Genomic DNA, 26,435 nt, shown 5'->3' with positions numbered 1-26,435 from the left:
CCAGAATTGCTAACGTCCTACTCTCACTTCTGAGTTCTCTGTCCCTTCTTGACACACTGTCCTTATTTATAACTCAACTTAACAGCCTTTGCTGGTTCTTTGATTTTCTTTAACTGCCCCCTCAGTCTTCAATGGTTTAATGCCACGTTAACTGTTCTAGTTGCTTGTTTCATTAGGATATTAATCCCAACCAGTTTAACAGGGTGCAGTCCTGACAGTATCAACTCCTCTTTCTCTAAGACTGGCAGCAGTGTATTGAAACACCCAGCTCCATTCCAATCTTTCTCCAGTGAGAATCAGCGAGCCAAGTCTGCACTAGTTGGAGTTATTCCCAAGAAAGTAAGATAGTCCTTGGTAGCAACATTCACGACCCACAAACAAAGGAAAAGTCCTGAAGAATCTATATTATGAGAAAAGCTTAAGAATATTGGGTCAACACTATGGAAAGGAAGATTTGTGGTGATTGGAACAAGGTCAGCCAGGTGGACTTCATAGAAGATGAGTTTCCTGATTGAGTCCCATCAGGGAGCCCTGGCTGACAGATAGAAACAGGAGTATCTGAGGTTCTGTTCATGCCGAGAGCTGGCTCTGAGGGAGCTGAATTAATGTCAAGGACTCTCCACAAGTAAATAAAGGGTAACTTGGTGATAGGATACAGGCCTCGGTGGAGTTACGACACACGTCACACCTAATTTTAATTTTTGAGACAATGAAATGGTTGTTCAAGGCAAACTGGAATCAAGGGTGAGGGGCTCATATGCCAACAGGCAAGCTAAAAATTAAGTTAGGAGCAAGATTAGAAATAGATTTGTCAATAAATTAATCAAAACCATCCAAGTAAATACTATATTGTCATCTCCAAAAGGTAACAGAATATATTCATGGAGACAGAATGCACGAGTATGCCAAAAGGGCAAGTCATTAAGATTCAGATTGAGCGGAAGTGTTGTCCACTTGTCTATTCTTGTGCATTAAAACATCTAGAGTGCTTTCATCAGAGCCACCAGATACCTGCAGAAGCACAAAATGCAGGTGGTGCAACTGTGGTTGATGCAATGAAAGGGATGACAAATATGATATGGATAAGAAGATCATACACCAATGTCCTAAAGTATTGTTCGTCAACATTAAGTTAAAAATCACACAATACCAGGTTATAGTCCAACAGGTTTATTTGCAGTGCTCTGAAGGCTTGTACTTGCAATTAAACCTGTTGGATTATGACCTGGTGTTGTGTGATTTTAAACTTTGTCCACCCCAGTCCAACACTGGCACCTCCACATCATCATCAGCATTAGGCAGAGTTCCCCTGCCTGAACAGTAAGGATTGGTTTGCATTCATTCCTGGAAATGATACATAGTGAAGCTAAGTTGTTCTCAGCTAAAGGCAGTGGACAAATTCAAGAATCTAAGCTTGACGATAAACACCGAAGTTATATCCAAGAATGAAATCCAGCAAGAGGAGTAATCAATCGCTTAAGTAGCATCTGCATGTCCTAAAGCAACAGCATGAAGGTCGAAGAACACTATTCTGGTCTCCAGAGTGGAGGATTCACTCTATGGATGTGAGAATTGAACTCGGAAGAAAGAGGATAACATTTATAGACAGAGAGATGTACAGCACAGAAACAGTCTGACTGGGCCCATAGCTATTGCCTACCTCAAGTTGCCTTGGAGAAAGTGGTGGCGAGCTACCTTCTCGAATTGCTGTAGACTGACCCACAATGCTACTAGGGAGAGAATGCTAGGATTGTGACCCAATGAAGTAACGGCGATATATTTCCAAGTCAGGATGGTGTGTGGCTTAGAGGGGAACGTGCAGGTGGTGATGTTCCCATGTATCAGCTGCCCTTGTCCTTCTGCCCAGTAGCAATCATGGGTTGAGAAGGTGCTGCCTATGGAGCTTTGGTGAATTTCTGCAGTGCATCTTGGGGATGGTACATACTGCAGTTACTGAGCATCGGTGATAGAGGGAATGGACGTTTGTAGTTGTGGTGCCAAACAAGTGAGGTGCTTCTGGAGTGTTGTTGGAGCTGCATCTGGCCAGGCAAGTTCCATCACACTCCTGATTTACACCTTTTAAATGATGGACAGATTTTTGGGAACTCAGGAGGTGCTTGAGTATTCCCAGCCTCTGACCTGTCCTTCTAGCCACTATCTATATGACTGTTCCGATTCAGTTTCTAGTCAAAGAAAACCCCCAGCATATTGATAGAGGAGGGATTCAGTGAGGGTAATGCCACTGAATGTCAAAAGGTGCTGTTCAATCCTTTTTTGTTGGAGATGCTCATTACCTGGCATTTGTGTGGTGTGAGTGTTACTTGCGACTTGTCTGCCCAAGCCTGGATATTACCCAGATCTTGTTGCATTTGAACATGGAGTGCATCAGAGTCTGAGGAATTGTGAATGGTGCTGAACATTGTGCAATCATCAGTGACCATCCCCAACTTCTGATCTTATGATGGAGGGAAGGTCATTGATAAAACAGCTGAAGATGGTTGGGCCTGGGATACCAGGCTCAGATGGATGGGCAGAAAGTCAAATGATTGGGTTAGATCAAGGGTAGAAGCTCAAAAATCAAAAGGGTTGCTAAGTTGAGTTAGAGAGAGGAGGATAGTTAAGTACAGACACTGGAAAACCTAACAGGCAACAACTGAAGGAGAAATTGGAGATAAAAACAGAAGAAGAAGATGAAGAATTGAATGAATGAAGAACGTTGAGGTGTGGCCTGGAGGAGGCTTGAAGAAAACCAGGGAAGAAGCAAGACAATGCTAATGGTCCAACTGAGGATGCCGGGACAATGAAAAAGGATTAGACAATGCTTTTGAAGTAATGGCAATTACTCAATGACATCCACAGTAGGATGCACATGATATCAGTTGTCACAAGAAGATAGTTTGCAATAAGCCAAATGGGTAAAAGCCATTACAAAAGCCTTTCAAAATATACCAGTAACCATGGAAGTATTACGGCAGAAATTAACAGGATAGCAATGAAATTAGAAACTGAGTTGCCATGTTAGTTCGACAAGATTGAAATGGTTCATTTGATGCAGAGCATTGCTTTAATGATGTAATCCCACTCCAGGTCTTCAATGAATTTTGATTCACCACATCATGTGATGAGTGGTCCAGAGTAGCAGGGAACTGTCAGCTAATACCTATGACCTTAATAATATTTTGTGAAAACGCAATAATAAATTTATCAAATGCACTGAAACTATCATTGCCTTCAGGATAATTCTCATTAATGGCATAACTTGTAAGTAAATGTTAGATTTTTTTAATCCCGGGGATTTTTCTTCCTTGAGCCGGCAGCACAGTGGGCAGTCTGGAATATAAGGCAGCACTTTGTTTGTTGACATCCACATCAGCTAATTAAAATGAAGCAGTTGCGAGCGAATGCATGACTATGATGGATGAATACTGAAGGTTCAGCCAATCTGTGATCATCACCCAGTGGATATCTGGCATTGCTCTCATTTGTAATATCCAAATTCCAAAGGCCCAGTTCAGGAGCAGGGTGGAAGCTTTTGACTCGGCATTGCTTAAGATCATAAAATTGCCACAGATACAACAACAAGACAAATGCTGGCGGTCCCTCACTTTGACTACTACAGCCCAATCACAAATTTGAATCAATAAACACAGTTGACTCCTTTAAGCACCGAATACCACCACCTTCAGTGTGTATATTTACTCACATCCTGGGGAAGTCTACTTTACACTACTCTTCCAAATTTCACATTCAGGGAAAAGAACAGTTTAGATGTCAAGTACTCACAGCCCAAACCAGCACACGACTTAAGAGAATCACCTGACAAGGTTAACTTGGCAAGTGCATGATAGAGCAAAGGGAAGCTTGCTAACTACTCAGGCAACTTCAAAAACCTAAACACGCAACACATCACTACCAACTGGAACAGGAACAGGCATGGCCACTGAAGAAGTAAAAGCTTCATATTATCTTACCTGATTTTAGGACTTTTTTTAAACAAATTGTGGAGAAAGAAAAGGAAACAGGAGAAAATAGAAGTGATTAAAGAAGCAGAAGAAGCAGAAACAAGTAATAAATATAGTGCTGTGGTCCAAAATCTACGGTTTCCTTTTTTAATCTTATATGGCCCACAGAACACTAAGCATGTTATCTTTAAATGGTTAACACTAGGAAACATTTTACTAAACAATGAGGCAAAGTAAATGCATTCTTACAGATACAAAAACATTCATTAGTGAGACGCCAGTTAAAACACTTTTTCAGTCAAAACAGACTCTATTAAACCAATAAATCACAAAATAACAATCATAATATTTCATATTACAATTTGATTTAAAGACAATATACATTATGTTCTTTTAATGAACACATTAAGTTATCAAATCTTTCCAAATTCACTATATTCAATACAGAGGTTGTATGTCTCAGCTGCAAGAGTGTCTCTGCAATGCGAATCTGATAACCCACCCAATGGATTCCCGTCCCTGTACCTTCTCACCAACTTGCGTCTTGTTTACGTTGCAAATAGAGCCCGATTCTCATCCCATTTACTGAGGCTGGGACATAAGCTCCAATGGTGAAGCCTTTCTGAGGTTAGTTTAGACCCATCAGTCTCCACCCTTCCTTTTTAAGGGTTGGCACAATATGAGCAAGGGGGAAAGACGATCAACAGGAGCAGGAGGTTAGGAAAGCACCACGTGTGGTGTGTGTGTGTGTGTGGTGCTGATTTACCGCAAACAGAGCCGACCATCAGAAACTCTGAATGCTGGAATGTCGGGAATCTAAGATTAACCTTGCTGGCCACTGCGTACTTTATAACAAAGAGTCTCTGTTGTGAAAAAGCATACCAGTCAAACTGAGCTCAAGCAATAATTGGTGTCCAAGTAAATTTCTTTTCTTTTGGCAAATTTTTTTTATTTTTAACTTATTTCTTTGAATGAGGATCAAAGGTGATATGAGGAAACGTATAGGTCTGTATTGCTCCCTGTCACGGGGGAAGGTAGCTGGCTAGGAGGAAAGAGAGGGACAGCAAAGTACGCTTAATCGTTTCACATGCTACATGTCGAGGATATGTTGAGCTGAAAGGTTAATTTGCTTCAAAGAAAATTGCAGATTAGAAAATCTCAAACAAAGCTCAACAGTAATCTGAATGATTTGTAACTTCATAGAATCCCTAAAGTGTGGAAGAAGGCCATTTGGACCATCAGGTCCAACCAACCCCCCCCCCAGAGCATCCCACCCAGACCCATCACTCCAACCTAACCCTGTAACCCTGCATTTCCCATGGCCAATTCACCTAACCTACACATCTTTGGACTGTGGAAGAAAACCAGAGATCCCGGAGGAAACCCACGCAGACATGGGGAGAATGTGCAATCTCCACACAGACAGTTGCCTGAGGGTGGAATCGAACCCAGGTCCCTGGCACTGTGAGGCAATAGTACTAACCACTGAGCCATTGTGGTGCCCAAATTTGGTGCGTTACTCAAAATGAATTGTACAAAAACAGAGAGCAAATAGAATAGAACACTGATGTGAATATTGCAGCTATTCTACTTGGTCGAGGTGTCTTCACTTAGGGTCAGAACCAGCATTAAGCACACACTAAAAGCATTTAAAGCAAAAGGGAAAGGATTCAAGGGTGCTGGTTTAATTGGGTTAAATATTAAAAATGGAGGTCTCTCATGTTGAAAAGAAAATCCACTGGGCACATGACAAGTTTTGCCTGACAAACAATTGGACACACAGTAACACAAGTACAGAAATGGCTGGAAAACTAAAGACACTTCCAAAGCTCAAAGGAGCAGGAGAGAAACAAAACAAACCGCCCGGGCTTCATGTCATTTTGAAAACAGGAGATTTTTTTTTCCCTTTCTACAGCAACTTAATTTATTTTTTGAACACATCATCCCCAGACTCATTTCTCAAAAGTGCAGTCAGGTTACAGGAGAACGGGGCAATCTCAGGGTTAAAATATCAGCTGTGCACATGTTTTATTCGATGCACAGATTCATCAAAGTAATTAGCTACGCCTCAAGAGAGCTTAATAGCTCATTCATTCACAGCTTGTTTTGGTCTCCCTGGGAGGTTTAAGGTATGATTGTGAAGCCGACAGTTGGGGGAAAGGCAGTCACAAGACCACACAGGCCTTTCTGTCAGCTGTTTACTCAGGAGAGGGTTGGACAATGGGACACGGCATTCGCTGGTGGTCAACAGGGCAGCGAACAGTGATCGTCCGTGATTAGAATCTAGAATGTGCCCATTCCTGTAAGACGCGAACCGAAAATCACTTTTCCGATCCCCAGTGGTTGCCTCAGGTTATGCCACTTGCTACTTTCGATACATTTCTTGAATGAAGTGCAGCTGGTGGCCCAAACATCGAGGCCGTGAAAGAATTCCTCCGATTCCCCTTGTGGAATGCCCCGAGGTCAGTTTTGTTTCTAGTCAGCTGAAAGAGTTACAGCTCGCTTGCATTAATTGCTGGGAGTCCAGAACATTGGGAGGGGGGTGGTGGTGGTGGGGACGGGTGGGGGGAAGGGAGAGGGTGGTGGGGATGGTGGGGTGGGATCTTAAAATCTCATTAGAGCCAGGCCATTCAGGGGTGATATCAGGAAGCATTTCTTCCCAACAAAGGAACACTGTGGAAGATACTTTCATTTTCTCGCGTATCAAATTTATTATTATGATTTTGTACTTTTGAAGGTCTGTAATGCTGGACTTGTTATTTCTTTATTTTTCTGATTTCCCTCCACCGCCCCCACCCCAAAGTATTTGTATTCAGGGATCTGGTGCCATAAATGAGTACGTGACAATAAAGTTAATTCAATTCAAATCTGGAAATGATATTCACCAAAAAGCAACTGAAAAACAGGTTGATTGATTTTTGTTAGACCTTAAGATGTGAGGAATGAGAGAACCAGGGCAGGGGTAAATGGGATGAATATGTAGATCAGCCACGTGTGATAGAATTGTGCAACTACGTCAAGGGGCTGAACAGCCAACTCTGCTTCTTGTGTTCCTCATGAGGACATAACATCCTAACACATTAAGCTGGGCATTAAAGGAATGCGTCTTGTTTTGGGAAACATTTTGGATTCAAGCCTCAAACGTTTCGATCTGGATGTGATTCCTTAAATACAAACCGGCATGTTGTTTAGTAAACAGTGCACTGTGCTATTTTAATGTTTTCTGTTTTCCACAGACACTGTAAGTACACTGCAACTTCATTTAACCTGCAACTTAGAGAAACAAATGGCTGCATTTTATTGATAGTTTTTGTTTGGAAATGAGAAACAGGGGTCAGAAAACGTGAATTAATCTTTCAGCTCCCTAGAACATTTTAAGTTATGCAAGGGAAAAGAAAATACAATCTCAAACAGTGAATGACAGAGTAGTATCGAAATTCTGCTGGGGGTTTATGGACAAGCAGGAGGTTCCAAATGAGGACAAATCACATTGTCTGCAGCTGATCAAGAAACGGGATGAATGCTGGACAGCGAGTGCTTTCCTGACTTAAAGACAGTGATGGCTGTAAAATCTTTGATGTTCCAACTGCTAGAATTAATATCGAGCAGTTTTAATGCGTATTTTGAAACAGTCTCCAGGTGCAAATAAATGAATTATGAAAAAAGAGATGCCCAGGAGTGTTGATTTGCAGTTGTTTATTGAGGAAAACACTGAATCAACAACACGTTTAATTGTAGGTTTCCGTTAACCTATTCCTGGGCAGTGCTTTATGTCCAAGTCTGTTCAGTGCAGAACACTTGGGAAATTGAAAACATCCACAGGATAGTTCTGCAGCTCTGCCCGAGAAAGCCTAATTTTGCCGCAAAGTGACCTATGAATGAACATGCTCAGTTTCACAGACTGTCAATCAGGAAGGTCAATCCCTGTCAAGCCCCACATCAGGCAGTGGCAATGACATGCACGTTCACCAATCACAACCATCCTGAGAGCAATTTGGACTGAGTGCCAAACAGTGGCCTTGACAGAAACTCCCACAGGCATGTAAAAAAGACAAACTTCACAATTGATAGTTGCTAATTAGTTAGAGCACTTCATTTTGCTAAAAGGTATTGGTGCTGCCAGGCATGCCGGGCCATGTGCCGAAAAGGAAACAGTGTAAAGTTCCTTACCTTGCCGATCGGGCTCCCAGGCTGAAACCCATATAGCTCATGTTTCCTTCCACAGGCAGTGAATCATCTCCCAATTCTTTCAGATCCTGGGGGCCAAGGTATTTATCTGTATCGCCAGTCATCGCATCATCGCCTGGCAACAAGCACAGAGACAGACAAATCAAAACAGGCTTCAGTAGGACACACTGCCATGTAAACCCAGAGCTCCCACATTGCCATGGAAACCCAGTTCTACTGAACCACAGTGACACAGAAACCCAGTGCTCCTGTACCACAGTGACACAGAAACCCAGTGCTCCTGTACCACAGTGACACAGAAATCCAGTGCTCCTGTACCACAGTGACACAGAAATCCAGTGCTCCTGTACCACAGTGACACAGAAACCCAGTGCTCCTGTACCACAGTGACACAGAAACCCAGTGCTCCTGTATCACAGTGAAACAGAAATCCAGTGCTCCTGTACCACAGTGACACAGAAACCCAGTGCGCCTGTATCACAGTGACACAGACACTCAGTGCTCCTGTATCACAGTGACACAGACACTCAGTGCTCCTGTATCACAGTGGCACAGAAACCCAGTTCTCCTGTACCACAGTGACACAGAAACCCAGTGCTCCTGTACCACATTGACACAGAAACCAGTGCACCTGTTTCACAGTGACACAGAAACACAGTTCTCCTGAATCACAGTGACACAGAAACCCACTGCTCCTGTATCACAGTGACGCAGAGACACAGTGTTCCAGTATCATAGTGACACAGACATCCAGCGCTCTGGTACCACAGTGACACAGAAACACAGCACCCCTATACATAGTGACACAGAAAGCCAGCACTCCTGTATCACAGTGAAACAGAAACCCACTGCTCCTGTATCACAGTGACACAGAAACCCACTGCTCCTGTATCACAGTGACACAGAAACCCAGTGCTCTTGTATCACAGTGAAACAGAAACCCAGTCCTCCTGTATCACAGTGACAGAGAAACACAGTGCTCTTGTACCACAGTGACACAGAAACCCAGTGCTCCTGTACCACAGTGACACAGAAACACAGTGCTCCTGTACCACAGTGACACAGAAATCCTGTGCTCCGTACCACAGTGACACAGAAACCCAGTGCTCCGGTACCACAGTGACACAGAAACCCAGTGCTCCTGTATCACAGTGACACAGAACCCCAGTGCTCCTGTATCACAGTGACACAGAAACCCAGTCCTCCTGTATCACAGTGACATAGACACCCAGTGCTCCTGTATCACAGTGACACAGAAACCCAGTGCTCCTGTATCACAGTGACACAGTAACACAGTGCTCCTGTATCACAGTGACACAGAAACCCAGTGCTCCTGTATCACAGTGACATAGACACCCAGTGCTCCTGTATCACAGTGACACAGAAACCCAGTGCTCCTGTATCACAGTGACACAGTAACACAGTGCTCCTGTACCACAGTGACACAGAAACCCAGTGCTCCTGTATCACAGTGACACAGAAACCCAGTGCTCCTGTACCACAGTGACACAGAAACCCAGTGCTCCTGTATCACAGTGACACAGAAACCCAGTGCTCCTGTATCACAGTGACACAGAAACCCAGTGCTCCTGTATCACAGTGACATAGACACCCAGTGCTCCTGTATCACAGTGACACAGAAACCCAGTGCTCCTGTATCACAGTGACACAGTAACACAGTGCTCCTGTACCACAGTGACACAGAAACCCAGTGCTCCTGTATCACAGTGACACAGACACCCAGTGCTCCTGTATCACAGTGACACAGACACCCAGTGCTCCTGTATCACAGTGACACAGAAACCCAGTGCTCCTGTATCACAGTGACACAGTAACACAGTGCTCCTGTACCACAGTGACACAGGAACCCAGTGTTCCTGTATCACAGTGACACAGAAACCCAGTGCTCCTGTATCACAGTGACACAAAAACCCAGTGCTCCTGTACCACAATGACACAGAAACCCAGCGCTCCTGTACCACAGTGACACAGAAACCCAGTGCTCTTGTATCACAGTGACACAGAAACCCAGCACCCCTATACCACAGTGACACAGATACCCAGTGCCCTTGTATCACAGTGACACAGAAACCCAGTGCTCCTGTACAACAGTGACACAGAAACCCAGCACTCCTGTACAAGAGTGACACAGAAACCCAGTGCTCCTGTACCACAGTGACACAGAAACCCAGTGCTCCTGTACCACAGTGACACAGAAACCCAGCGCCCTGGTACCACAGTGACACAGAAACCCAGCACTCAGTACCACAATGTCACAGAAACACAGCACCCCTATACCACAGTGACACAGATACCCAGTGCTCTTGTATCACAGTGACACAGACACCCAGCGCTCCAGTATCACAGTGACACAGAAAGCCAGCACACCTGTACAACAGTGACACAGAAATCCAGCGCTCCTGTATCACAGTGACACAGAAACCCAGCACCCCTGTACAACAGTGAAACATTAACCCAGTGCTCCGGTACCACAGTGACACATTAACCCAGTGCTCCTGTATCACAGTGTCACAGAAACCCAGTGCTCCTTCATCACAGTGACACAGAAACACAGTGCTCCTGTACGACAGTGACACAGAAACCCAGTGCTCCTGTATCACAGTGACACAGAAACCCAGTGCTCCTGTACCACAGTGACACAGAAATCCTGTGCTCCTGTACCACAGTGACACAGAAACCCAGCACCCAGTACCACAATGTCACAGAAACACAGCACCCCTATACCACAGTGACACAGATACCCAGTGCTCTTGTATCACAGTGACACAGAAACCCAGCGCTCCAGTATCACAGTGACACAGAAACCCAGTGCTCTGTACCACAGTGACACAGAAACCCAGCGCTCCTGTACAACAGTGACACAGAAACCCAGCGCTCCTGTATCACAGTGACACAGACACACAGTGCTCCGGTACCACATTGACACAGAACCCCAGTGCTCCTGTATCACAGTGACACAGACACTCAGTGCTCCTGTACCACAGTGACACAGAAACCCAGTGCTCCTGTACAACAGTGACACAGAAACCCAGTGCTCCTGTATCACAGTGACACAGAAACCCAGTGCTCCTGTACCACAGTGACACAGAAACCCAATGCTCCTGTACCACAGTGACACAGAAACCCAGTGCTCCTGTATCACAGTGACACAGACACCCAGTGCTCCTGTATCACAGTGACACAGACACCCAGTGCTCCTGTATCACATTGACACAGAAACCCAGTTCTCCTGTATCACAGTGACACAGAAACCCAGTGCTCCTGTACCACAGTGACACAGAAACCCAGTGCTCCTGCATCACAGTGACACAGAAACCCAGCGCTCCTGTATCAAAGTGACACAGAAACCTAGCGCTCCTGTATCACAGTGACACAGAAACCCAGTGCTCCTATATCACAGTGACACAGAAACCCAGTGCTCCTGTACCACAGTGACACAGAAACCCAGCGCTCCTGTACCACAGTGAAACAGAAACCCAGTGCTCCTGTACCACAGTGACACAGAAACCCAGTGCTCCTGTACCACAGTGACACAGAAACCCAGTGCTCCTGTACCACAGTGACACAGAAACCCAGCACCCAGTACCACAATGTCACAGAAACACAGCACCCCTATACCACAGTGACACAGATACCCAGTGCTCTTGTATCACAGTGACACAGAAACCCAGCGCTCCAGTATCACAGTGACACAGAAACCCAGTGCTCTGTACCACAGTGACACAGAAACGCAGCGCTCCTGTACAACAGTGACACAGAAACCCAGCGCTCCTGTATCACAGCGACACAGAAACCTAGCGCTCCTGTATCACATTGACACAGAACCCCAGTGCTCCTGTATCACAGTGACACAGACACTCAGTGCTCCTGTACCACAGTGACACAGAAACCCAGTGCTCCTGTACAACAGTGACACAGAAACCCAGCGCTCCTGTATCACAGTGACACAGAAACCTAGCGCTCCTGTATCACAGTGACACAGACACACAGTGCTCCTGTACCACATTGACACAGAACCCCAGTGCTCCTGTATCACAGTGACACAGACACTCAGTGCTCCTGTACCACAGTGACACAGAAACCCAGTGCTCCTGTACAACAGTGACACAGAAACCCAGTGCTCCTGTATCACAGTGACACAGAAACCCAGTGCTCCTGTACCACAGTGACACAGAAACCCAATGCTCCTGTACCACAGTGACACAGAAACCCAGTGCTCCTGTATCACAGTGACACAGACACCCAGTGCTCCTGTATCACAGTGACACAGACACCCAGTGCTCCTGTATCACATTGACACAGAAACCCAGTTCTCCTGTATCACAGTGACACAGAAACCCAGTGCTCCTGTACCACAGTGACACAGAAACCCAGTGCTCCTGCATCACAGTGACACAGAAACCCAGCACTCCTGTATCAAAGTGACACAGAAACCTAGCGCTCCTGTATCACAGTGACACAGAAACCCAGTGCTCCTATATCACAGTGACACAGAAACCCAGTGCTCCTGTACCACAGTGACACAGAAACCCAGCGCTCCTGTACCACAGTGAAACAGAAACCCAGTGCTCCTGTACCACAGTGACACAGAAACCCAGTGCTCCTGTATCACAGTGACACAGAAACACAGTGCTCCTGTACCACAGTGACACAGAAACCCAGTTCTCCTGTATCACAGTGGCACAGAAAACCAGCACTCCTGCATCACATTGACACAGAGACACAGTGTTCCAGTATCATAGTGACACAGAAACACAGCACCCCTACACCATAGTGTCACAGAAACCCAGTGCTCCTGTACCACAGTGACACAGAAACCCAGTGCTCCTGTACCACAGTGACACAGAAACCCAGTGCTCCTGTATCACAGTGACACAGAAACCCAGCACCCCGTACAACAGTGACACAGACACCCAATGCTCCTGTACCACAGTGACACAGAAACCCAGTGCTCCATACCACAGTGACACAGAAACACAGTGCTCCAGTACCACAGTGACACAGAAACACAGCACCCCTACACCATAGTGTCACAGAAACCCAGTGCTCCTGTACCACAGTGACACAGAAACCCAGTGCTCCTGTACCACAGTGACACAGAAACCCAGTGCTCCTGTACCACAGTGACACAGAAACCCAGTGCTCCTGTATCACAGTGACACAGAAACCCAGCACCCCGTACAACAGTGACACAGAAACCCAGTGCTCCTGTATCACAGTGACACAGAAACCCAGCACCCCGTACAACAGTGACACAGAAACCCAATGCTCCTGTACCACAGTGACACAGAAACCCAGTGCTCCATACCACAGTGACACAGAAACACAGTGCTCCAGTACCACAGTGACACAGAAACACAGCACCCCTACACCATAGTGTCACAGAAACCCAGTGCTCCTGTACCACAGTGACACAGAAACCCAGTGCCCTTGTACCACAGTGACACAGAAACCCAGTGCCCCTGTACCACAGTGACACAGAAACCCACTGCTCCTGTATCACAGTGACACAAAAACCCACTGCTCCTGTATCACAGTGACACAGAAACCTAGTGCTCCTGTATCACAGTGACACAGAAACCCAGTGCTCCTGTACCACAGTGACACAGAAACCCAGTGCTCCTGTATCACAGTGACACAGAAACACAGTGCTCCTGTACCACAGTGACACAGAAACACAGTGCTCCTGTACCACAGTGACACAGAAACACAGTGCTCCTGTATCACAATGACACAGAAACCCAGTGCTCCTGTATCACAATGACACAGAAACCCAGTGCTCCTGTATCACATTGACACAGAAACCCAGTGCTCCTGTATTACAGTAACACATTAACCCAGTGCTCTGTACCACAGTGACACAGAAACCCAGTGCTCTTGTATCACAGTGACACAGAAACCCAGTGCTCCTGTACCACAGTGACACAGAAACCCAGTGCTCCTGTACCACAGTGACACAGAAACCCAGTGCTCCTGTATCACAGTGACACAGAAACCCAGTGCTCCTGTATCACAGTGCCACCGAAACCCAGCACCCCGTACAACAGTGATACAGAAACACAGTGCTCCTGTACCACAGTGACACAAAGACCCAGTGCCCCTGTATCACAGTGACACAGAAACCAAGTGTCTCTGTATCACAGTGACACATTAGCCCAGTGCCCCTGTATCACAGTGACACATTAACCCAGTGCTCCTGTACCACAGTGACACAGAAACCCAGTGCCCCTGTATCACAGTGACACATTAACCCAGTGCTCCTGTACCACAGTGACACAGAAACCCAGTGCTCCTGTATCACAGCGACACATTAGCCCAGTGCTCCTGTATCACAGTGACACATTAACCCAGTGCTCCTGTACCACAGTGACACAGAAACCCAGTGCCCCTGTATCACAGTGACACATTAACCCAGTGCTCCTGTACCACAGTGACACAGAAACCCAGTGCTCCTGTATCACAGCGACACATTAGCCCAGTGCTCCTGTATCACAGTGACACATTAACCCAGTGCTCCTGTACCACAGTGACACAGAAACCCAGTGCTCCTGTACCACAGTGACACAGAAACCCAGTGCTCTGTACCTCAGTGCCAGAAGAGTGTCCTGGCCTTGGGTTTTGTGCCTCCGTTTCTGAAGCACAGTATTTATATTGGTCCTGACTGGCTATTGCCCACCTGTCCAGAAAGATGCCATTCTGCTTGGCCACTGTCTTGGTGGTTTCTCACAGTTACCCTGCCCTCCCAGACCGACCTGCCCGTCTGCACAGTCCCTCCCACTCTGACCGAGCAGTGAATCAGAACAAACAGCCTTCCACCGACCTTTAACCACCTGGTGCCTGGGAAACTCAACGGTGGAAAGAGAGTTGAAGGAGCTCAGCTTTCACTCAGCCCCGGTTGGTGCCTGCTATGCTCGGGATCGCTGAGGGCTCTGTGCAGGACGGGGTTCGGGTTGGGCTGGGATGGAGGAGGGGGGCGTATTACTGCTGAGTCAGCACTGGAGACTTGCAATCAGCTGGAATCGGGAGGGGGGAGCCCTCGGAGGTTGCAGACTGCATTGGCGGGGGTAAGGGACATTTCACACAACAACAGATTCAGATCCAGTCAGGAGTTTGACTAAAGTACGTTATCCATGTATCCATTCTGAAACTTGGAGAGATTTGGGGGGAGGGTGACTCTCATGCACAGAGCTGGATTAATGTGGGAATAACTTCACTTCGACACGGAGAATCTTGGAAAAACTTGGAAGTTTCCTAAATAGCTCCATGCTCACACACCCTGCTCGATTAGACACACACACATAGAGTCTAGGAAATGGACAGGGACTGCAACAATTGGACAGGCAGGAACACAATGACAAACTTTGCAAAATCACATTTCCACCCAAACCTGCAAGTCAGCCCGGAGCACTCCACAACTGCAAACTCCACAGCGAGAGAGACAGGGAGAGAGACCCTTACACGGTCGGGAAGTCATCTCCCCCAGCCAGCTGCAAAAACTCTTCTCCGGTTTTGTTCCTTCCCCCACCCCCTGACATGGTGATCGCTCCCGGAGTTGATCCTTCCCCCCCACCCTTTTAAAAACCCACCCTTCCCTGGCGATCGAGCGCTGGATACACTGCCTCCAATTCTCAGCAACACAGTCTGAGCAGGGAGAGCTGGGGGGCGTGCTTACCTCAGACACAGCTTTGTGCATCTTATAGACTGGGGAAGGAAATAAAGCACGCAGACAGGCAGACAGACAAGGGGGAGGGGGGCATTGAGAAGAAGGGGGGGTTTAGAAAAGACAGCAGTTCCCCAGTGTGTGCCGGAACCCCGATCACAGCACATATTTTCTGAATTAGTCAGCACTGAGTTGAGCCTCCCTTGCTCTGTAAAAAGATACTTGCTTGTCTCACACCGATGTTCCACACTCAAACAAAGACGGGGGTTGGAGGGGGTGGGGGTATGAAGTCACCAGGATATGCATCACTCACAGAAAAGGCTAATTCTCAGCAGCTGCCCACTCCAAATATTTATCCGGGTCAACGCAGATTCCGCTCTGTTGGCGTTTTCATTGGAAAATAACAAGGAGACGGCACTGCAGTGATTTCAACTCTTGGATAATATCCCGTGGTCTCCCAAATTAATCCCAATCCCACCTCAGCCCTTCCTTATTTTGGGACCTCCACCAACTGAATGCCACCCATCCCGAACATGCCTCGGTGTAATTCTAATGTGAAGCAGGCGAGATTGAGATTTAGGGTTATCAACTGTGTTTTCAACATCCTCCTGGAGGCTTCCTCACATGATGAGGCTGGCTTTCCAACTATTGCTCACGCTGAAATATTGGAGGCCAATCGGACGCATTACCCAATTCTTAAATGCTGTACAGATAGCAGGCTCCACCACCTTCACTCACAGTCCTTTCGAATCCCGACAGTGTGGGAGCTGACCATTCGGCCCATCAAGTCCACATAGACCCTCCAAACAGCATCCTGTTCTTCCCCACCCTTGTAACCCTGCTGATCCTCCTAACCTGCACATCCATGAACACTATGGGCAATTTAACATGGCTAATCCACCTAACCTGCACATCATTGAATTGTGGGAGGAGATCGGAACACCCAGAGGAAACCCACGCTGACACAGGGGAGAGTGTGCAAACTCCACACAGTGGAGTTGCAAATTCCACACTGGAATCAAGCCCGGGTCCCTGGTGCTGTGAGGCAGCAGTGCTAACCACTGAGCCACCGTACTACAGTCCGGTAAAGACAAATGGTCAAAGAGAATAACAAGATGAATCAATTTTATCGAACGTGGCCGTGTTTCTCCTCCTCCACACCACAGTACCTAGAGACTGATTGTTTACTCCTGGAACATTGGGCAACTCTCAATCAATTGTCCAGCTGTTTTATTCTTCCAAAGACAAATGAGGAGAGATGTGGACACTCACACTAGCTGGAGTTCAGAAGAATGGGATGGGGGGGGGGAAATCTGATTGAGGAATATAAAACACCAAAGGGGTTTGATAAGGTGGATGCTCCCTCTTTGAGGGACAGTCTCAAACAACAGGTCATAGATACAGACTGAGTGGAGGTACTTTCAAAACTGAGCTGAGCAGAAACTATTCCTGTCAGAGGGCTGTGGATCTGTGGACGTCTCTGTCCCGGGATGGAGTGGAGACAGAATCAAATCAACAGAATCAAGAAGGAAATAGATAGGTTTCTGATGGGAAAGCAGGACAAAGGGCGATCAGCACCGCCCTCCTAACCTGCAATCCTCTTCCTGACCTCTCCGCCCCCACCCCACTCCGGCCTATCACCCTCACCTTGACCTCCTTCCACCTATCCCACCTCCATCGCCCCTCCCCCTAGTCCCTCCTCCCTACCTTTTATCTCAGCCGGCTTGGCTCTCTCTCTCTTATTCCTGATGAAGGGCTTATGCTCGAAACGTCGAATTCTCTATTCCTGAGATGCTGCCTAACCTGCTGTGCTTTGACCAGCAACACATTTGCAGCTGTGATCTCCAGCATCTGCAGACCTCATTTTTTACTAGAAGGCAGGAAGGGTGGAGTTGAGACCAGGATAAGATCAATCATGATCATGTTAAATGGCACAGTGGGCTCGAAGGGTTCAATTGCCTACTCCCACTCCTCGTTCCTACATATAACACTTTGTCAATCACTTTGGTACAACTACCAAAGGCTAAAACGTGGAGGAAACATTTCCATAGCTAGGGAATCCCAAACTAGGGGACTTTGTTACAGAATGGGGGGACACTCATTTATAACTGAGATTATAGAATCCCTGCAGTGCGGAAGCGGGCCATTGAGTCCATACCGACCATCTGGGAACTTCTTTTCAATCACTAAATGTTTAAAGAGGAGGAGATAATCTTTCAAAATATTCCGGAGCTGGTAGCTATGCTGAGTTGGCATGAAAGAAATAGTTGAGGCAGTTTAACCATTTGTGTACAGATTGTCAGGGCATATTTAAGGGACCGAATGCCCTAGCTCTGCTCCAACTCGTATGTGACATATCCCTCCACCACCACCTGGGTTTGTGCCTCAGTTCAAAACAATGTGCATTTACATAGCACCTGTAAATTAGAAAAAATGTCCCCAGGCTGCTTCATGTGAGAATCATGAAACAAGAGTTGACACTGAGCCTTGATAAAGAGATATTTTTGATGGAGGAGCAAAAGGAAGAGATAGAAAGAAACAACCTCAAGGAAGAGAGAGAGAGATTGAGAGAGAGAGAGAGAGAGAGAGAGAGGTGGTGGCGAGTATTTCAGGTGGAAATCCCAGTGCTTAGGATCCAGGACACTGCCACCATCGGGGCATCAAAGCAAGAGCACTGAGATCTCTGCCTGGTTGTAAAGCTGGGGAGTGCTGGAGGTGGGGAAATATGGCAATGTCAAGGAGGAATACAGTGTAAGGAACCACAATGCCTGGAGCACAGAAGGAGCCATTTGGTCTATAGAGTCCAGCTGGCTTGTTCCAAAGAGAAATTAGCTCAACCCACTGTCTTGTCACTGCCCTGTAAACGCAAAACATTTACATTCACTCTGTCCTCCAGCCATTGGTGGTTCTCCAATTTCTTTCAGAAAACCATGTTTAAAGCTTCCTCCATCACACTCTCAAGTAATGCATTCCACACCCAGATAGCTCAGGGTGTGAAATATACATTCTCAAGTGGCTGCTGGCTCTTTTGCCCATTCACTAGAAATCTGTGTTCTCTTCTTCTGTTGAAAGGAACCGTTTCCTTTACACCCTAGACTCATCATGATTTTAAAGACCTCAGTCAAATCTCCTACTTTCTCTTCCCCAAGGACAGCAGCCCTTGCCTGTTCAATCTGCATTTGTAACTTAGTCCCTCACCCTTGCGTCATTCTTGTTAATTTTCCACACCCTCTCTTTAACCTTCCTGAAGTTGGTGGATGAAGTGTTCAGGCTAGGACCACGTTTCTCATTCTTGTATTTTATCTCAATTTATGAAGCCCAGGATCCTAATGGGCTCTTCAACAACATTTTGCCCTGCCCCCTTAAATAACTGGTTTCCCTCCTCTTCCACTCCCTTTTCTAATTGAACCCTTTGAGTTTCAAAGTTGGCGAGCTAGTTAACATGTGGTTCAGAAGAATAGCAACAGTGTTGGTTTGATTCCAGACCCAGTTGAGGTGGGATTGGGACCCTGAGAATGAACGGTATTGGGAAAAGTTACCAAGAAAAGGCTTGGGGTGAAGTATCAGCCAACAAGTTGCCTTTAGTTTCTGTTATTGATAGGGGATTTGTTCTAAAGGGATTATGCTCCTGTTACATTGATTCCACTGATTCTATTAAAGTTTTGCACAGTCTGAGAGTGGAGATGGAAGGTTCTACTCCAGCTTTCAGAAGGAGCAGATGTGGCTGTACCAACTCCCGAAGGTACTATGACTAATGCCTGACCTCATGTGGTTGTACTTCTTGCTATCAAGCTGTAAATCCATTTATTAATCAAGAATGGTGCCTCTTCTGTCGATACTCCACTGTAGTGCATCCTCTCCCACTTTTCACTAGTCAGGCCCAAGATAAAGAAAAGACAAAGGTGGATTGTGAACTAACCCAAACTCCCCTTCCCCAGTACCATTTACTAATTGTGCTGGCGTATCCCACAAAATGCCAGCAGCAGTCAACTGGAATAATACCACATTTTTTTTTGTCCTTTTCGTTCTTCTGAGCAAAACGCAACACATCACTCCTCTGTGTTAAACTGCAACTGCCACAAGCTTGCCCAGCCATCAGTCTGTCTCTGTCCTTCTTGAAGTTTACCACTGTCCTCCTCACTGTACTTCCAAGTCATGTTCAAATTTTGAAATTGTGTTCTGTACATCGAAGTCTATGTCACGAACAAATGTCAAGTAAAGCCCTGGCCTTGGTACTGACTCCTAGGGAACTCTGTAGTATCCCTAGTCTGGAAAATAACTGTTCAACATTACTCTGTGCACAATCCCCCAGTCAACTTTGACATGCCAGCACATTCCCTTTTATTCAATGCTGGGGACAAGCTAATTATGGGGCACTTCATCAAAGCTTTTTGGAAACCCATGCACACCACAACACCCAAACAGATTTTGCAGCAAGTCATGTTCTAGAACTGCTATCGTCCATGCGGTTTGAGTCTGTCCATAGTGCTAACAGGAAGGAGTTCCAGTGAGTCAGTGACAGTGAAGGAACTGCAATATATTTCCAAGGCAGGATGGTGTGCAGCTTGGAGGGTGATCTTCAATGTATCTAAAGTCCTTGTCCATCTAGCGGAGGTTGCCAATTCAGCAAGTGCTTTTGAAGGTTGCTTGGCAAGTGGCAGCAGTGGATTTTGTATTTGGTACGTTCTGTGTTGGTGGTGGGGTACACAAACATTAAAGGTGGGGCAATGCAGTGCCAATCAAGTGGGCTGCTTTATCCTGGTTGGCATTGAGTTTCTTGAGCGTTGTTGGAGCTGCACCCATCCAGGCAAATGGGGAGTATTCTATCACACTCCTGACTTGTATCTTGGAGATGGTGGACAGGCTTTGGGGAGTTACAGTTGCAGAATTGCTAATCTCTGACCTATGCTTGTAAACAGAATATTGATAGAACTGAGTTGGTTAATTTTCTGGTGAATGGTAGTTCGAAAGTGTTGATTTACTATTCATGACAGGATTACACGTAGCAGACTTGGAAAGACCAAGTGCGGAATTCTTTTTGACCAGAGGATTTAAGTCAGGAATACCAGTGGTGGCTCCTAAACACATGCAGCAGGATGTGCATATTCAGGGTTTTGGATGCAGCCTGTATTATAGATCCACTGGATCCTGACATGACACCAAACGCCTGGTCCCAGTGACCAGTCTGCCTGAGTTTACCCTCCCACACATTAAGAACTCTGTCTGTGGTTTGTGACTGGGCCTTTAAGAGACCTCAACTGGTACTCCATCAGTGCAGCTTTCCACATTGTGAGAATATATTTGTAACTCTGTTTTAGCAACTCCAAGTGACAAAGCAGCACTGAATGCTGGTTACACAGGGGAGTCTGCCTTCAGCGATAACATTGGGATGAGTAAACAGCAGCTGTTTTCAGACAGGAATTGATATTTGTCCATCATTCCTACTCCTTCACCATCTTCCCCAGCAATTCCAACAGCACAAAACAAAACCATGAGTTGAAAATGGAGGAAATATCATCTTGTTTGCCTCCTCTTGCATGTGAAGTTCTCCAGAACACTTAGCTAGCGAGCATTAAATTCTGTCCTCACCAGCAATGTTCACGTCTCGTGAACAAGGAGAATATATTGTTGTTTTCAAGGCCGCAGAAGGGGCCAGCAATTTGTGGCACTCACTGAAAGCCCCAGTGCTGGGATGTGCATCATAGTGAAGAACATTGCAACAGGTGAATCAGAGCATTGCAACATGTAGAAGCTGATCGTTGAACTTCAACCCCTTAGCTTCAGACCTCCCAGGCTTCCTGCACAAAATTACTATCTTTGGAGTCATTTGGTAGTGTGTGTGACACTTTACAAGATCTGGAGCCTTGCACAGGACTTTATGACTCACATCCAGGGGGTAGTCACTCATTGGAACGGTCTTGGAGCAAGCTGCATTGAGTCCTGAGTCACACTCTAAGCATTCACACTGCAGCTACACAGACATTGTGCTCCAGCATGCAGTTGATGTCCTTGATGACCCTCAAGGCAATGGAACAGTCTCACTCTGTCTCCCTTAAGGTGACAGTACAGGGGAGTGCTTGGCGATGAGGAAGGGTCGGAGCATGCGCAAATGACTCTTCTACCTGTCAGTCAGTCAGAGAGCCCCCGGTGACATGAGCAGTAGCTGAACATACAGGTCTGATTGTGACAGTCGGATGACTTGCAGCCAATGGCTTTCACAGGCTGTGCTTGTGGAGAAAGGTCTGACAACGGGTGTGGTGAGGACATGCCCAGCTGAGTGCCAACTGGCTAGGGCTCTCCACATCATGAATTCTGGTCTACGTCCACCATTTTGAGTGCAGTGAGTCAGTTAATTTTTACAAAGACTTCCTGCGCTCCTGTCTGAACTGTTTGTGGCCAACCTACCACCACACCTATTAATGTGTCCGGAAATAGAACAGTGGCAACAATTACTTGCATTGATACATGTTGGAAACCATTCCACAGCAGTGTAGCCAATCGAGCAGGACTTTCAGCATCTCACAGGCTTTTGACTGAGGTGAAGGCGTGGCACTACAGAAAGTGTGACTGTTGGAAAAGCCAAGAGTCTGGTGTTGGTGACAACAGAGGGTGAAAGGTGGGGAAAGAGCAGGTCCAATTTGGAGGAGGGCTAGATGAGTGGGGAACGTCAGAAACAAAACAAGGGCATGACAACAGGAACACACAGAACTGCAGTGACCAGAGATTCCAATGGCTTCTCATAGACAAGGCTAATTGTACACGACAAATCAGACTATAACATGTAAACACTAGGCCACTAGAAGTCACATTAGGACCAACAGCTTAATCAAAGTGGTGGGTTTTTAATATGTCTCTCAGGAGGAATGAGATATGGAGAGACAGTGAGCTTAGAAGGAAGCTCACATCTGAAGGAATGACATGACTAAAGGAAGGCAGGGTTGCCCAGCAGAGAAGAACTGGAGGAACGTAGGGTTCTTGGAGTGTTGCACAGCTGCAGAAAGTAGGAACGATTCAGGGATTTATGTCAATGACGCCCATCCTTCTTAGCAACCAACAATAACTTTCCTCATGAACCATAACCAAAACCTCGGTTGCAATGTTGGGAACTTTGAAGAGAGATGCTGCTGGTTTATAATATGACCAACAATTCCAAGGTTAATCTGAAGTGTCACTGTTGTTCACTGGTCATCACTTGGGGAACCCCTTGTGAAGTTGTTCTGTAAATTCCTTCCTGCAGTACCTCCAACTAAACTTACAACACAATTTCCGTAACTCAATACTCATTTCTAATACTTCACTTGAAGATGGTTAACACATTTCCCACTTTGTAATGCTGAATTGCAGAACAATACATAACAGGTGCATTACCTTACTCTACTTGTCACCCATATTTATCTTGCCCATTTCCATTTGGATCCACGTGGACAGTGTGTGCTTCAGTGATGTACATACCCCCTTCTTGCCCATTTGGGAGCGACTGCTCCTGTCCAGTCACCCTATGAATTCCATCAGCCTGCCCTCCCCACCCCGTTTTTAAAATCAGCATCCGAAATCCTCACAGTGATTTTAATTGCTGATCTGGCAGTAGAAATGGGAGCGGTGGGGGTCTGTTCGACAAAGTGGGCACAGTCATGGCAAATTTCAGGTCCCAAATGATGTGTAACATTACACTGGGTTAGACCAAGATTCAGGTGGCTGCCAACCAGCTGAAGGTGGCATCAGCCTCTGTCTACATCGATGAATAGTTGTGCCCAATATATTTGAGGGCCTCATTCAGAAAAGGATGGCAATAACTGAAGCAATCATCAGGCCAATTCCAATTCAAGTGCTTCAGTCACTCCTGCCCCTTCCCATTCCAGTTTTGATTTTGAAGCCACTCATGGTATAACATTCAATGATGTAAAATGTGTCAGTGGCTACCTCAGCTATTGAGCCCTATGACTGTAGGATCAGTCTGGGTTCGGACCTCCCTCAGGCCTGAAGATCAAGCCAGGGCTGGTGAGATGTTGCTGTGATGTGACATCACCCATTTTCTCTCAGTGTAGTGGTTGGAAATGGCTCTTTAGAGGAGAAAGTGAGGTCTGCAGATGCTGGAGATCAGAGCTGAAAGTGTGTTGCTGGAAAAGCACAGCAGGTCAGGCAGCATCCAAGGAGCAGGAGAATCGACGTTTCGGGCATAAGCCTGAAGAAGGGCTTATGCCTGAAACGTCGAATCTCCTGCTTCTTGGATGCTGCCTGACCTGCTGTGCTTTTCCAGCAACACAATGATGCTTTAGAGGCCAGCATGTCATCACCAATCATCCTTTATTTGCAAAAGCATAGCTTTTGACAACAGCATTGCTTTTCACTGAGTCAGACATTCAGGGGCTCAATATCCCTTACGCACATCCCTTTATGTCAGCCAGGGCTCCCTGATTGGATCAGATTAACAGCCCTCGATCAGGGAACTCACATTCTATGATGCCCAGCTGGCTGACCTCATTACAATCTCCGCAGCGGTAATGTCTCGGGATTTATAATCCAGAAACTCAGGTGAATACTGTGGGGAAAGGTTTCAATTCCTATCACAACAGCTACTGAAATTTAAACAAATAAATCTTAAGCGGAAAGTAGCCTCAGCAAAGCTGGCCATGATTATTGATTATTGCAAAAACCCAACTTCTTCACTCATGTCCTTTTAAGGAAGGAAATCTGTCGTCTTTACTCGGACTGGCCTACATGGGACTCCAGACCCACAGCAATGTGGGTGACTCCTTACTGCCCTGGGAAATCACTGACCTCAGTTCAAGGGCAATTAGGGACGGTCAACAAATGCTGCCCTTGCCTGCGATGCCCAAACCCCATAAGAGAATTTAAAAGAGCATCATCAAGTTCGGGATTATCAGGGACAGTCAAACTCAGAACACTTGAGATGGTCAATTTTCACAAGATTAAGGATATGGCTAAGGCCTGAGCTGTGAAGTGGCTCAGTGGTTAGCACTGCTGCCTCAGAGCGCCAGAAAACTGGGTTCGATTCCAGCCTCGGGGTGACTGTCCGTGTGGAGTTTGCACATTCTCCCCGTGTCTGCGTGGGTTTCCTCCGGCTGCTCCGGTTTCCTCCCATAATCCAAAGGTGTGCAGGTCAGGTGAACTGACCATGCTAAACTGCTCATAGTGTGCAGGGATATACAGGCTAGGCGGATTAGCCATGGGAAATGCAGGAATACAGGGATAGAGCAAGTCTCGGAGTGGATTCGATGGGCTGAATGACCTGCTTCCACAATGCTATTAACTGGAGGTGTGCTTTCAGGTGAATTTGTCCCTAAGGGCATTAATTTCACCTGCAGCATTGTTTAAGTTCACTCTTTCAGAAATGGCACCTTCCAAAATACAAACTGAAGATTGGTAGTTTCTTGAAAAGTCTGCCCAGAGCTTAGCATTTCCAAGGAATACTGGCAAATGCATTCACAGCCTCTCATGGAAGAGCACATGTTAATGTTTAACTGTAATGATGCCGCTGGATAGAAAGGTTTGTTAAGTCGAGTTGCAGTTTTCCGACGATTAATGTTCTCCCGTCACCACCAGCAAGCAGTGTGAGCAGCTCACACTCAGTATGGTTCCAGCCCTTCACATGTTCAGGTTAATGGTTTACAAGGATTCAGGTACAGCAAGCAGGACCCGGGCAGGCAGGATGGAAGTGAAGTCAGTGCGTTAGTGATGGGTTCGAACAAGGAAGCGTTACATTGTTAAATTGTCACAGTAAGAAAGAACAAGTACCTTCATCAGCATCTGACAAAGACTCAGCTTCACTGACAAATTCAGGAACACTGGCTTTATGAACTGCATGGTTTGAATAAAGATGACCATATATTACCAGATGTGACCAAAATCATTTCAACCCTACTTTTGTAAAAACAAGGCTAGGGTGTGATAAATATTAGACATCACTGAGCTCACAGAAGAACATATTCATTAGAATTCATGTTGCAATGGTTTGCAAAACTCAGCCAAAAAAGCATGACACCTTGAAGCAATATCTTAAGGTTTAAGGTCACTGACAAAGCAGAAATGTGGCAGTGGGTCATGGGGAAAAGGCTCATGTTAGGACAGAGTAATATTCAGAAAACAACGGAGAAACAAGGAGAGGAACAAGGATGCAGAGAAAGAGCAGGGGTGCTGGTTTATTGTTCATTCTCCAGACCCAGAGGCACTATGACCTAATGTACGGATCTTTCCTAAAGAGCTAAGTCAGCATTAGCTAGGGACCAGGCTGAGCTCCCCCTGATTGGACACTGGGCAGGGTCTACGCTCAACAGTCTTCAACCTCAGCTGACATTATTTGAAATCCAACTGGCCACACAGAATTAGTGAATCATGGCATTACGTTCTTGAAAGGATAACATAAGAGGACAAGCCCTGACCTCAAATAATAAACTTGCTTCATTTCTAAAATGTCTTTAGGTTGATGTGCAGAGTAAATTAACAGGCTCACAGAGTCATAGAGGCCTGCAGCATGAAAACAGGCCCTTCAGCCCAACTTACTCATGCTGTGCAGTTTTCACAATTTAAAACTATTGCCATTTGCCTGTGCTTGATCCATATCCATCCATACCCATCCCATCCAT

General features: G+C 46.2%; 1 protein-coding gene across 2 annotated transcripts in view; it reads right to left on the bottom strand.

Annotated features, from left to right (window-relative positions):
• Nucleotides 1-26,435, bottom strand: part of ank3b (ankyrin 3b) — a 392,035-nt gene that overhangs the window by 116,128 nt on the left and 249,472 nt on the right. For both annotated transcript variants that reach the window (XM_060841865.1, XM_060841864.1), the window contains exons 23-24: nucleotides 25,588-25,650; nucleotides 8,133-8,265 (exon numbers count right to left, since the gene is read on the bottom strand). In XM_060841865.1, coding sequence (XP_060697848.1) covers nucleotides 8,133-8,265; nucleotides 25,588-25,650 — 196 coding nt within the window. The remainder of the gene's footprint in view (nucleotides 1-8,132; nucleotides 8,266-25,587; nucleotides 25,651-26,435) is intronic.

The sequence above is a fragment of the Hemiscyllium ocellatum genome, chromosome 22 (genome assembly GCF_020745735.1).
Source record: "Hemiscyllium ocellatum isolate sHemOce1 chromosome 22, sHemOce1.pat.X.cur, whole genome shotgun sequence".
In the NCBI taxonomy this organism is placed as follows: Eukaryota; Metazoa; Chordata; class Chondrichthyes; order Orectolobiformes; family Hemiscylliidae; genus Hemiscyllium; species Hemiscyllium ocellatum.
The sequence above is the reverse complement of the archived record's forward strand: the minus strand, read 5'-3'. Positions and strand labels throughout refer to the sequence as shown.